Source organism: Ruditapes philippinarum, unplaced genomic scaffold, assembly GCF_026571515.1.
Source record: "Ruditapes philippinarum isolate M1 unplaced genomic scaffold, ASM2657151v2 ctg5157_1_1_1_1, whole genome shotgun sequence".
Taxonomy (NCBI): domain Eukaryota; kingdom Metazoa; phylum Mollusca; class Bivalvia; order Venerida; family Veneridae; genus Ruditapes; species Ruditapes philippinarum.
The window spans coordinates 24,597-39,686 of NW_026867305.1; the positions used below are offsets into that span (position 1 = coordinate 24,597).

General features: G+C 33.0%; 1 protein-coding gene across 1 annotated transcript; it reads left to right on the top strand.

The window, feature by feature from the left end:
* The first annotated feature begins 5,780 nt into the window (after window positions 1-5,780).
* Window positions 5,781-13,743, top strand: LOC132735638 (uncharacterized). The gene is made up of 6 exons (XM_060722614.1): window positions 5,781-5,872; window positions 6,385-6,575; window positions 6,919-7,082; window positions 7,649-7,845; window positions 8,182-8,617; window positions 13,655-13,743. The coding sequence occupies exons 2-6, from the start codon at window positions 6,385-6,387 to the stop codon at window positions 13,741-13,743; spliced, it is 1,077 nt and encodes a 358-aa protein (XP_060578597.1). The 5' UTR covers window positions 5,781-5,872.
* The last annotated feature ends 1,347 nt before the right edge of the window (window positions 13,744-15,090 follow it).

The following is a 15,090-nucleotide window of genomic DNA, read 5'->3' on the forward strand; positions in this document are numbered from 1 at the left end:
GTAATGCAAGAGTTGCTTCCCTTTGGTCCCTTACGCCATTTGCAATTTCCAGGGGAGGTTACTCTGAGTGACTCTATTATGTAATGCAAGAGTTGCTTCCCTTTGGTTACTTACGCCATTTGCAATTTTCAGGGGAGGTTACTCTAAGTGACTCTATATAGTAATGCAAGAGTTGCTTCTCTTTGGTCCCTTACGCCATTTGCAATTTTCAGGGGAGGTTACTCTGAGTGACTCTATTATGTAATGCAAGAATTGCTTCCCTTTGGTCCTTAACGCCTTTTGCAATTTTCAGGGGAGGTTACTCTAAGTGACTCTATATTGTAATGCAAGAGTTGCTTCCCTTTGGTCCCTTTCGCCATTTGCAATTTTCAGGGGAGGTTACTTTAAGTGACTCTATATAATAATGCAAGAGTTGCTTCCCTTTGGTCCCTAACGCCATTTGCAATTTTCATGGGAGGTTACTCTGCGTGACTCTCTTATGTAATGCAAGAGTTGCTTCCCTTTGGTCCATAACGCCATTTGCAATTTTCAGAGAGGTTACTCTGCGTGACTCTCTTATGTAATGCAAGAGTTGCTTCCCTTTGGTCTCTTTCGCCATTTGCAATTTTCAGGGGAGGTTACTTTAAGTGACTCTATATAGTAATGCAAGAGTTGCTTCCCTTTGGTCCCTAACGCCATTTGCAATTTTCAGGGGAGGTTACTCTGCGTGACTCTTATGCAATGCAAGAGTTGCTTCCCTTTGGTCCCTTACGCCATTTGCAATTTCAGGGGAGGTTACTCTGCGTGACTCTATTATGTAATGCAAGAGTTGCTTCCCTTTGGTCTCTAACGCCATTTGCAATTTTCAGGGGAGATTACTCTGCGTGACTCTATATTGTAATGCAAGAATTGCTTCCCTTTGGTCCCTAACGCCATTTGCAATTTTCAGGGGAGGTTACTCTGCGTGACTCTATATTGTAATGCAAGAGTTGCTTCCCTTTGGTCTTTAACGCCATTTGCAATTTTCAGGGGAGGTTACTCTGCGTGACTCTCTTATGTAATGCAAGAGTTGCTTCCCTTTGGTCCCTAACGCCATTTGCAATTTTCAGGGGAGGTTACTCTGCGAATGCAAGAGTTGCTCCCCTTAGGTCCCTTACGCCATTTGCAATTTTCAGGGGAGGTTACTCTAAGTGACTCTATATAGTAATGCAAGAGTTGCTTTCCTTTGGTCCCTAACGCCATTTGCATTTTTCAGGGGAGGTTACTCTGCGTCACTCTCTTATGTAATGCAAGAGTTGCTTCCCTTTGGGTCCCTTACGCCATTTGCAATTTTCAGGGGAGGTAACTCTGCGTGACTCTCTTATGTAATGCACGAGTTGCTTCCCTTTGGTCCCTTACGCCATTTGCAATTTTTCAGGGGAGGTTACTCTGCGTGGCTGTATATTTATTGCAAGATTTGCTTCCCTTTGGTCCTTTACGCCATTTGTAATTTTCAGGGGAAGTTACTCTGCGTGACTCTATTATGTAATGCAAGAGTTGTTCCCTTTGGTCCCGAACGCCATTTGAAATATTCAGGGGAGGTTACTCTGAGTGTCTCTATTATGTTATGCAAGTGTTGCTTCCTTTGGTCACTTACGCCATTTGCAATTTTCAGGGGAGGTTACTCTATGTGACTCGATGATGTATAATGTAGAGTGGTTTCCCTTTTGTGCCTTACGCCATTTGCAATTTTCAGGGGAGGCTTATTCTATTTGACTTGATTATGAAAGGTAAGAGTTGTTTCCCTTTTGGTCGTTTTCGCAATTCGGAATATCCAGGGCAGGTAACTCTTTGTAAGGAAGCTGTGGCTTAGTTGTTTAACGATAGAGTGTACACTCTATGGTCATTGACGTCATTTGCAGTTTAAGGTAAAAATGGTCTCCCTTTGATCCTAGCGCCATTTGCAATTTCCAGGGGAGGGTACTCTAAGGGACTTAATTATCAAAGGTAAGATGCGAATGCGCAGGCTCGTCTGCATTGATGCTGGTCGCAAACCCATTATGTTGGTTTTGTCATGACGCGGCTCAATTTTATAAACACACCACACATTGATAAAGACTAGAGAGAGGATATGTGCTGTCTAAGATCTATAATGCTACCATGTTTGTTGTTGTTTTTTTTAATTATCACCAGGATCACTTTCTATTTGCTGAATTTTGCTGTTGCATGCCTGAGTCCACAGTGAATTGTTCTTGTTGTTGCTCTTGTTGTAGGTTGAACTGACAAGAGGGTGTGGCGACTGGTCCCAATGCTCCACGGCCACAAGATCCGATTCTTGGTCTTGCGATTCCGTATTCGGTGGCACAACCTGATGCTAAGTGTCCAATTTCTTCACATTTATAGCATACGGCCTCCCTCAACTCTACGAAACGACACCCCATGGGTCCTCGCTGCGAAAAGAAGACTGTCCAGAATTATTTTTTATTATATTTATATTTGCATTTTACTTTTTGGCATATATAGACAGTCCATTAATATATGAATCATCTTTATTTACAAAACCACGAAATTTCATGCCCACGAATTTAAGTGAATTCACAGTATTATACAACAAAATGTACATGTTTATGAAGAATATGCTACTAATACTTGCAATACTGATTATTACTTGTATACACATTCAAAGTACTCCGTGAAAGAAATTGTTTTTTTACCAAATTTTGTATTTTTTGTGAAATCCAAAATTATGAAACTGTTAAGAAATTCTTAGATTTATATGAATTTTGATCTAGTGCCATATTGCTAATGTTAAATTTTTTGTAAGCAAAAGACTGGTATATATGTTTTACTTTAAAACTACTATTTCACTTTATCAGCAAATTAAAGCACCTTTTTCTAGACTCTGTATTACTGTGAAATGACCAGATATATTATACATTTTCTATAAGCACATGCACGTTTAAAGATTATGTTAAATTTCGTAATTAATTATAAAGAGTATGCAGGTGTTTTAATTAAGTCATATATTGGTGTTTGGTGTAAAGATATTGCAGTATTGCCTAATGTTTATATTCTTAGTTATGAAAAGTTTTGAAAGGTTATATGGTCCTATATAACGATTGTTTGTAATATTACCCGAGCAAACAATATTGCAAACAACCATTTATATACGGTCATATAACATGTCAAGAATATTTATAACGAATTTATAATACAGCAAACTTCCTATTTTGCATATATCCTGTCAAGCATATTTATAACGAATTTATAATACAGCAAACTTCCTCCTATTTTGAGAAAAAGTGAGATTTCTTAGAAAATTGACAACAGCCAGGGTATGTAAACGTCACGATTACCCAATGAAAAGTGACGTTACAAACGTGCAGTATTATAAAAAATTATATAAATGAGCCGCGACACGACAAAACCAACATAATGGGTTTGCGACCAGCATGGATCCAGACCAGCTTGTGCATCCGCGCAGTCTGACCAGGATCCATGCTGTTCGCTCACAAACCCTATAACAAGTAGAGGAACTGATGGCGAACAACATGGATCCTGATCAGACTGCGCGGATGCGCAGGCTGGTCTGGATCCATGCTGGTCGCAAACCCATTACGTTTGTTTTGTCATGGCGCGGCTCAAATAGGCAAATACCGATTTAAATGTTATTGTAATTGAATTGTTACGTATGCCGAGTACCTATATTTGTTTTAAATTGAATTGTTTATTTATTAATATTATATGCAAAATAAATAACGAAAAATAGGATAAATATATTCTACTTATTGCTTCTTCTTCTCCTTCCTGTCGTCGTTGTATTCAATCAAACGTTATATTTTGACTTTAAGCGGTATACGGCCCATAAGATATTAATGGTATTTTATTGTAAGTACTATTTTAAAATGCAATAAAGTAAAAAAAAATCTCTGACAAAATCAAAGAAAATTTTTTTACCTTTGCTATAGCCATGTAGTTAAAGGAATATGCAGGATTGATTAGAATTCGATAATAACTGCGAATCCTGAAACCCAGGAACGGTCATTTAAAATGTTACATTTTCGACATATTTATTTGAGAGATAAGTCTTGACTTATGTCGGCATGTGTAGAAATTTTACTATATAAAATACATGCATAGTTGAAATATACACTGAAAAAGAGCAAAAATAGAGTCGCATGTTGAATATAAGTTTCATTATATTACATTTTTAATGTATTGATAGTAAAGTCGCACCAAACACTGTAAAGGACCATAAAGTGACATTATTAACGTACTCTTCCGGGACACACGAGAAGAACCACCGAGAACTTCCTTACATAAAATAATTCAACATGATTTTCACATCTTCCATTGACTGCATTTACACGTCGAAGGTACCCAACCCTAATTCCCATTAATCTATTATTGCGGCGAGGAGTGCTTATGTCACTTTAAAGCACGCACAAGTCTGCTTCCTTGAGCTTACCGGGGTGGTGTCATTTGAGGAAGTAAAGTGGTGACCAAAGTTTGACTTAACAAATGATCATCGGGTTCGAGGCAGACACCTTTGTTTATTTGTTTGTTTGTTTTCCCATTTATGTTTAATTCACGTTTATGACCTAGACGTGCGTTTTTATTTACACTAGCCGATTGCATCGTTGGTTTCCTGACATGTAATTGCACTAGTGTAGGTTGTTGAAGTCGGAAGAAAATCTCAAAGTTAATTGGATTCGAACCCACGATGGATCAGTCCGATGCTCTTACCCATAAGCAAATACCCACTATCTCCATCTTCTCTTCTTGACCGCTAAAATTGTTACACATATACTATTATATTGCACGTGGGTGGAATCACTGCACTAGCATATAAGACAGCGCAGACTTCACAGACTATAAACTCTTCAATACAATTGTTCGGTTCAAACTACCAAATATTTGTTCGAATTTACGCACATGTAATTCAAAATACAATAATGATTTAAAAAGTTAACAATTTAAATTCAGTTGACAAAATGACGAGTTGAGGAAACAACAATATTTGACGCTAACCAACCACACGACAAGTGCTATTTTATATTACAACTTATCCGCTTCCTTAACGGTCACCCTAGGCTTTTTAAAAGCACCAGATAACATTTATTTACGTTTTCACCCGTCTGTATACATCGCCAACCAACATTGTAGTCCATTTGTTCCCAGTTTAGTCATCTGTTGTGAAAAGCCACTCTTTCGACTTGTACTGTGTGCTGTAACTTTAAATGAAAATTTCCATATTTTTTGCACTAATGAAAGAAGATTATTATATGATTATCATGTGATAAAAATTCGTTATCATTTCATATAGACATTTATCACACACCCGTGCCGATTTTGCGACTCCGTAAATATGGTATTGCACGGCCGTGCATATATTTTGACGTGACGTCATTAACGTAATACAAACATAGTGTAAAGACGCGCTAAATGTTAGCGTTATACTATAGACGCGTCAATGAAAAATGACTCTTATTTCACTTTAAATGGTCTTTATTTTGGGTATGTGATAAATAGAATATCAAACTCGTGTAAGTTCATTACTGAATTTATTGCAGAGGCTCGCATAATATAATTTTATTCAACTCGTGCAATAAATTCAGTATTGAACTTACACTCATTCAATCCTCTATACATTTAACTCTTAGAAATGATATTAATCTCGCCACATGCTTCCCTTGACTCATGTTAAATTCCAGCGGGTCTATATAAAATGGCGACTCGAGAAAGATCCGATGTATATTGGTGTCGTCATAAACATTTACGTCGCTGCGTCATTAACCTTACGTTGTTTCCATATGATTAACGTTCATTCCAAGCTAACAAAGCGTGAGCTATACAGACGAGTTTTCTTTCAGTCAACATATTTAAATGTTTTAGAAGACTTTCATGCTTAAAGGTAAGGATAATGTAATATTTTGTAAATATATATGTGTTACATTATGTAAACAATATTTTAAATTACAAGAATTTACATTATTTGCAGTTCTTGGCTAAAATAACAAACAACCATATCTAATATTGTTAGCCAATGACGTTAGATATTAATTCAAATGAAATTATACATGTATAAAACCAAAATACGGGTAAATACTATAATGTATAAAAACCGGAAAAATTGGACTCAGTTTGTGCATTTCATATATTGATATTTGTTTGATTTGAATGACATACCCTGAACTGAACATTTCCAAATTTCTAACGGGCGTGTAACATCAGTCAGTTCCAATCCAGACCACGGATTATCTTAGCAAGTCAGCCGGTTTGCTTAAATTAATAACTTTTTATGTTTTGTAAAATTTACCATATACCTTTCATACTACAATGATTTAGGAAAGTTTATAGTAAATGACAACAATATAATATTATGATAGTCAGCACATCTTGACTTTGTATATTATATATTCACAGATGACATCAACAAGAAATGATAATGTGAAAGTACAACTCCGGGTGTTCAAGTCTCTAGAATGTTATCCGGGTGGGGCAAATGACTACTTTGTAGCCGTGGTCGGTCGGGGCATTCAACTTGGCAATGATAACCCCGAAATTGCACCAAGATGCAAGCCTATTAGGCGTAACGTTTGGGAGAAGGACTTGTGGTATGTTTTATAACAAATTTGTCTAAACGCCAAACAAAAGTTATTTATTTTCTAACCGTCACAAATTCCAGAACAGCTCTTCGATTCATTCAAAATAACAGTACTTTTCCTTTACAACACATAAGGGTAGTCATTCAAAATTTTGTAGATACCAAATGGTTTTTTAAAAATTTCTAAATATCAAAATTATTGAAAGATTGTTTATTAATACCTCATTGTAATAAAACTAGCGATCAGGTCTTAGAACCGTGATTCCCTGGGTCGTTTAAACAAAGCATCTCCATTTGACATTCAGCGCTCCTCAATAAAACCACCAAAACCACTGTCATGTTTTATATTTAAGGCTTCCTAAAGACAGTTTCGTGAATTACAAGTTTTTAGTAGTAAGATCATGTACAGGAAAGGTGGTTGATATTGAATCGACAACGCCTCATAATATATATATTGGTCAGCATCCAATAATGGTGGAACATACATACAACAAAACAGCATTTGCTGGAAAAGAAGGTACAGTTTTACCTCGCTTTCAATTATCGAATTTTAATTCATTTATCATTTTAAATACATGTATTATATTAAACATTTCAGTCCCTTCTTTGATATCAAAAGTTGTGTCCATTCTGATGATGATCTGTTTATATTTTTCTGTGACAGTTAGTAGCTTCAGCTATAATTCATTTCATTATAAGAAATTATTCGGATATGTACAATTTCAACTGTGTAGCAAATGGGAATTTTTCGTAAATAACTACAGGTAAAATTAAAATTAAAGGTTATTTTTTTCGTATTTCGTGAAATATGGAATATATTTGCACATATCATGATAAAACTAAATTATATATGTTGTATTTCACTTCCTGTTCCGGCTCGTGAATTATGAATAGAATCTTAACATGTTTGGTAAAAAGATATTCCATATATTCAAGCGAAAAACAACAATGTTCTAACCAGTTGTTTATAAAATTTCTAAACAATCTATTTAATGACATTAATATAATTATTTTACTTAATTCCACACTATCAAATAACTTTTATGCCAATGATCTGTACATGTACATGTTAAATTATTGCAGTATACCCTGAACATAATTGCCCAGCGCCATCTGTAGGACGGAAGGAAACATTTCACGTGCCAAGTCTCAATAATCCACGTGCAGATAAAGTAGGCTTTGTTGTACCAAAAATCAAAAACCCTCCAAAATACGTGCCGCCACGAAACATTGGGCTGATACATTGTAAAAGAATGGTACCCGCCACAGTCAAACAGACGGTATGTTGCCTTTATTTTTATGCATATATTAACAACTACAGAGGTATCTTAGTGATAAGAGGGTGGGTAATAAAGGGATTCCACACTGAAATACATTGTATATAGTTGATATTATATTAGACAATCTAAAGTTGTGACAATTCTTTCAAGATATTTAGAGATATAGAGAACTTTTATTTGGAAAATTAAGTGCATATTGGTAATAAAGGCGCAGTGATTGCCTTTAATTTCTTTAAAGGACTTAAAATCTACTCTATAAAGCACTACAAATTAAATCGGAATTAAATTTTTATCCCATTTGTTGATATTTTGAATTTTCTAAGTAATTGTTCTTAGTTGACTTTTAAATCGATAACTATGAAAAAGTTTAAAATTTCAGATATTATCAAAACTGGAGCAGACGACAACCCGGATATCCCACCACGTACAACAAAAAACAACACTCACACTCCTTGTGCTGCACAGAATGCCAACAAATCTCCAGGTGCTACAGAGTACATTAGCGCTGATAACCTTGTTGTTAATATAACAAAGTCCGTTCAAAGTGCCCCAGACAACGACAGCAACCCTCCAGGATTAACAGAAAATAACAACGCCATACGTGCTACAGAGGACTGCAAAGCCCTAATTGGTGCAGAGATTAATGATGATATTTCAAGCGCAAATGAAAACAACAAGCTCCAATGTGCAACAAAGGACAAGGACGACGTTGCATGTGCTACAAAGGACAGCAGCAACGCTCCACGCGCAACAGAGACCAATGCTATTTCAGGTACTATTTTTAGTTTAATAATATTTTATTGTATAAACATACACACAATATACAATTAAATAATTTTACAGACATAATCAAGTGTACATACAAAAGGGTTGGGCCAAAAGTTCTAACAACATTATCGTGGGCCCTTCCCTGAGGTTAGTCAGAATTAAGTTTATACTATTTGAATAAATTTGTGTGATATCAAATAATTATCAATTTCAGTTTTATGTAATTTTCAGATACTAATTTTCATGAACTAATTTTAACAAATGTTTTATATGTAAATATAAATTAATCAAATGAACATTTAACAAAGGTATATATATATAAAATAGAAATATAGATAAGCATTATAATAAAATTATGCTACTAAGAGTGATTAGATTAAGTTATTTAAATATTTTAAACGTATAAAGTATAAGTTTCAAAAGTCAATAGTGTTCCATTTAAAGTTATTTATAGCTTTTGAATAACGTGTTCTAAGTATCAAATTTTGAGAAAAAGGAATAAATAATAGAATGAATAACAAAATTATTGTATTTGTTACAAAAATTGAAAAAATAAAAAAATAATAATACTATTAATAAATAAATAAATAAATACAAAAATATTCACCGCACAAAACCCTGCTTAATCTTAAAGTACTGTTTCAGCAGTAAAATATTTGATTTTATTCAATTAAATCTCTTGCTTGATTTAATAAAAATCTGTACTTCTTTAAAAAGAATTTCATTTTCGGATTCAGATCGCCCTTCTATTCCAAACAAAAGTTTTCGTACACTAAGAGGATGAAAAGATCTTGTATTTAAAAACAATGTTCTTCTTTGTTCACTGTATAAATTGCATTTAAAAAAATAGTGTTCTGAATTTTCAATAAGTGCTCCACATATACAAGATGGACTTGAAACAATGTGATTATCATATAAATCTGAATTAAGGTTACTGCAATTATTTCTTAAACGAGTATGATGTACAGTAGAGAAGCGTTCACCTTTAATGAAAAATGAAGGGACCGATGGGGATTTAAATATTTTTTTAATATTTGCTTTAAAGGAATGGAGGGAATCTGATTCACGTATATTAATTGGAAGTTTATTCCATAGTTGTAGTGCTGATGGTAAAACGGATTTCGAATAAATTTCTGTTCTTCTGACAATTGATGCGTAGTCTTGATTGTTTCTTAAAGAATATGGGTTTTCATGTGCATATTGTACAGATGGGGGAAATAATTGTATTAAATAAAGTGGTAATAAATTGTTTTTGCCTTTGTATATTAAAACTAATTTTTGAATATGTCTCCTATCTGAAAGCGAAACCCAACCTATTTCTGTTAATAATTTTTGTATAGTAACGGATCTTGTCAATCCTGTAACAACACGGGCAGCTTCATATTGAATTTTTTCTAATGTATCTTTCTCGTATTGCGCACAGTTATCCCAGACTAAAGACGCGTATTCTAAATGTGGACGTAAATATGATACATATATATTATTAAGTGATTCTCTTTTAATTTTGAATTTGAGCATTTTCATGGAACCGAGTATTTTAGAGGCTTTAGATACTATGTTGGATATATGTTGATGCCAAGACCCATCTTGACTAAATGTGACCCCAAGATGTTTATGATGTTCGACAAAATTGAGTTGTACATTATCGAAGAATAATTTTGGTTTGATCATATTAAAAAAAGAAAAAAACATTGCTTCGGTTTTTGCCGGATTGAAATTGACTAACCATTGCTTAGACCAACTTGTTATTGTCGCTAGATCCCTGTTTAACGTTTCTTCCATAAAGGTTATGTTTTTTGAGGACACAGAAAGAGAACTGTCGTCTGCGAAAAGTCTAGTAATACTTAAGAGCGAGTCTGCTATGTCATTGACATAAATTAAAAATAATAAAGGACCAAGTACCGAGCCTTGAGGGACGCCCCCTTCTAGAGTTGATAAAGAAGAAAATGTCGAAGATACAAAAACTTTTTGGGTTCTGTTATTTAAGTAGTCTTTTAACCATGTATTTAGTTTCCCTTGTATACCGTATTGCTTTACTTTGAAGATGAGACCAGAATGCCAAACTCTATCGAATGCTTTCGAAATGTCACAAAAAATAATACAAGTAGATTCTTTGCTGTCAAATGCTTTACAAATTTGGTTATATATATCAATAAGTTGATACTCTGTAGAATGACCTGGCAAAAACCCAGATTGATTTTGATATATTAAAGAATTTGTATGTAGATAATTATACATATGTTTAAAAATTATGCGTTCCATTACTTTGCCAACACAGCATATATTAATGAAATTGGTCTATAATTTGATGGTTCATCTTTATTACCCTTTTTAAAAAGAGGCATAACATGTGCAAGTTTCCAACTGCTAGGATAGTAACCTTCATTTAACGAATGGTTAAAAAGTATACACAGTGGAATACATAAGGTTTCCGAAGTTTCTTTCAACATTTTATGGCTTATTTCGTCTGGTCCAGAAGCTTTATTTATAACTAAATTTGTTAATACATCTTTTATTTCTTGTTCACAAATATTAAAGGCTTCTAATTTTGAGTTTGTTTTGAAACTAAAGTCTGGAAGCTGGGTATGTGAATCATCCAACTGAGAGATTGAACTGAAAAAAGAGTTTAAAGTATTGGCTTTGTCTAAGTCTGATAAGGAGAATGTGTTATTATTATTTCTTAAAGGTGGTATAGAATCGCTTTCAGCTGAATTATTCTTAACTAACATTTTAACTATTTTCCAATATTGTCGAGGGTTTGAGCTATTAAGATCATGCAAGGAAAATTCTAAGCTATTGTAAAATAACTCTTTTGCGTTTTTCTTCATATTGTTTACTTTGTTCCGAATTTGTTTGTATTTAGTCCAATCTGATGTTTTATTACTATTTATTGCTTTGTGAAATAATCTGTCTCTCTGCCTTAAACTTTTACGAATATTACTGTTAAACCATGGCTTATCTTTTGGCCTAATTAATGCAAAATACGACGGGATGCACTGATTAACTAAATCCAGGAATTTTAATGTAAAAGTATTGCAAGCTTCATTTATATTTAAATTATTAATAAAAGTCCAGTCAGTATCTCTTATTAAATTATTAAGTTTAACAAAATCTGCATTCTTATAGTTCCAAATTTTCCTTTTAAATGGCATATTTGAATCGAAATTAACCTTTAAATAAGCAAATGTTCCATAATGGTCACTTATTTCATTATCTGTTTCAAGAACTCCTGAATCAAAAACTTGAATATTGTTTGTTAATGCGATAGGGTCGAGAAGAGTTTGCGAATTATGGTTTACCCTAGTCGGGATGTTAATAATATTTTTTATGTTATTTGTCAAAAGTATATCTTTAAATTTATTATTTTGCTTGTTGAGCTGATCTTCATTTACATCTCCTACTAATATTAAGTGTTGTTTGTGTTCCAGAGCCATTTCTAAGCACGAGTTTAATTTGTCCCAAAAGTCAACTCTATAGTGAGGAGGTCTATATAATGTACGTAATAAATAAGTCTGAGTTTTATCTTTCATTTCAATCCAAATAGAATCTGGAACTATGTTTTCAAAGGAGATAACTCGCTTGGGTCTAAGAAAAGACGAAACGTAAACAAGAATCCCTCCCGAGCGGCATGACTTATCTTTACGAAACATGAAATAAAAACCTGATAATTGTAATTCTTTATCTTCAATATTAGAATCTAATTTGGTCTCAGTAAAACATAACACATCAGTTTCTAAAAACATTTCCTTAATATACTCAAATTTAAGGCGTATGCTTCTAATGTTTTGGTGAATAATTGACAGACAATTTTCCTTGCTAAAAATAGGACCTGGGTTTGATTCTACAGAAAGTTTTAAGATTTGTGCAAAATAACTTAAGTGAAAAGATCATAATAGATAACACAATAGTATAAATGGACTGTAACATACCAAACCGTATTCTTTACCTTTTCCACTTAACAAAATTACTTTACGTTTTTGATCAGTACATTTTTTGACTATGAGAATCACAAAGTATATAAATGTAACTATACCCTTAACTTAGTGCTTAAGGCTAATATATGTTTTAAAAGCGTTAAGATAACACAGCTTAAAAAGAGCAAGCGTCGCTTGAGGCTGATATCCTCGTATTTCAAGATTTTTCTCGCTTGTGATGAAAAACAGGCTTAAAGATGAAATTATTAGTAAAAGTAAAACAATTGTATGATTAATACAAAAACGGCTAATTTTACTGTATGAAATGACGGAGCGTTTCCGTATGAACTGCTGAATGTTATTGAATGACCCCACAGATGCTCGCCATGCCATAATATCATTACCCATTAGGATATATATAAAACATAAGTACATAAAAGACAAGCGTAAGCGGGGTCATTGAGTTAACATATAAGTAAACAGGGTTTGGCGGTGAAATAACATAAAAACTATACAACATCATAATAATAATAAACAAAAACAAAAGAAAATAAAAGTTAACAAAGTTGAACATATTTGACAATAAAGGGAATAGGGGACAGTAATCTTGAAAAAAACTTTTTAAAACTGTATTTATCATACAATTTCAGAATAACTTTCAGTTATTAGGTGTACCCACTATTTACAGAATGTTTACATTTTGTTCAGAAAATGACGGAAACAAAACAAGCTTATAGTTGACCTATCTAAGACAGTTTAAGCTTTTTCCATGTTAAGTATATTTAAACAAAAATATTTACTGTTTTCTATATACAAATCTACATTTATCTACATAAATATACAAGGTACTATTTTAATGTCTTGGTCATAAAGCCAAAGTTTTCTATTCTTTATTTCGTTACTCTTTAAAAATTAGCTCCCTAGAGGGAGGAGCCAAATTCCATATTGTGAAAACAATATGTATGCCTTACATGATATTGATTTTCTGTTGAATTTCTCTACGTACCTTTTTAAGCAAAATGCTTGTTACTAAACTTTTTAATTGAATTCATTTTTTGTTTATGATACTGAACATATTTTACATTACATTCAATATTGATATGTTAACAATGTCACATATATTTCAGGAAATGACGTCATTCACGAGAAAGATTCCACAGGGGATATGGATGACGACATTACAAAGAAGCTCAGTAACAACTGTAGTTTTAGTTGAGATATATCACTATCCACCTTTTCTCCTTCAAACAGCATATTGAAAATACATCTCATGCTTTTGTTTTATACTACTGGTTCAATGATGGACGGTCTGTCTGGAGGTTTTCCCTTTAAGGTTTTTGGGTTCTACAGCAATGACAATATCCTTTTTCACTCAAAGTGCTTTTTACATTATATTATTTCTCAAGAGGTTCAAAAACTATTTGTCAGGAATTATGAATTACTATGAGTAATAAAATTTCAATAGTTTCAATGAATGTACAAGGTTTGGGAGACAGAAGTAAACGCAAAGATGTATTAAATTTTTTGAATGCAAAAAAATACTCTATATGTATGCTACAAGATACTCACTTCACTCAACCAGAAGAAAAGTATATCAGGTCACAATGGGGATATGAATGTTATTTTAGTAATTTTAATAGCCAGTCTAGAGGTGTAGCAACATTTATAAACAATAATTTTGATTGTAAAATTAATAGCATTGACCGGGACAATAATGGGAATTTGCTGATTTTAAATTGCAAAATATGTGAAAAAAATATAAGTCTTGTAAATGTGTATGGACCTAATAGAGATAGTCCAGACTTTTATCATATGGTTCATGACAAAATGTCACAGTTTGAAAATTCTCTCTTCATTTTGGCGGGAGATTACAATTTGATTCTAAACCCAGAAATGGATTGCTTTAATTATGTTCATTTAAATAATCCTAATGCTAGAGATAAAGTTTTTAATATTATGTCAGAATTCAATCTTTTAGATTGCTGGAGAGAAAATCATTTAGAAAAAAGAGAGTACACATGGTTTAGAAGAAATCCAGTTAAAAAGGCACGCTTAGATTTTTTTCTCATTTCTGATAATTTGTATACAGATCTTGAATGTTCACTAATTTTATCGGGTTACCGAACGGATCATTCTTTAATTTATATATCACTCGATTTAGACAAATTTAAAAAAGGAATATCATACTGGAAGTTTAACAATTCTTTATTAAAAGAAGTAGCATATGTAAATGAAGTTTAAAAAGTTATTAAAGAAACAAAAATTCAATATTCCTCCAACATTAATGAAAATATAAATGATGTTCCGCTTCATGAACTTCAGTTCAACATTAATGACCAGTTATTTTTTGAAACTCTTCTTTTATCTATTAGAGGAATCACCATTCGTTATGCGTCTCATAGAAAAAAAATAAACATCAATAATGAAGATAAACTTTTAAAAGAAATAAAGGATATTGAGTCCCATCCTAACACTAATTATGAACTTTTAGAAAACAAAAGAAAAGAACTTTTAGATTTACGGAAGAAAAAAATGGATGGTGTATTTATAAGATCAAGAGCTA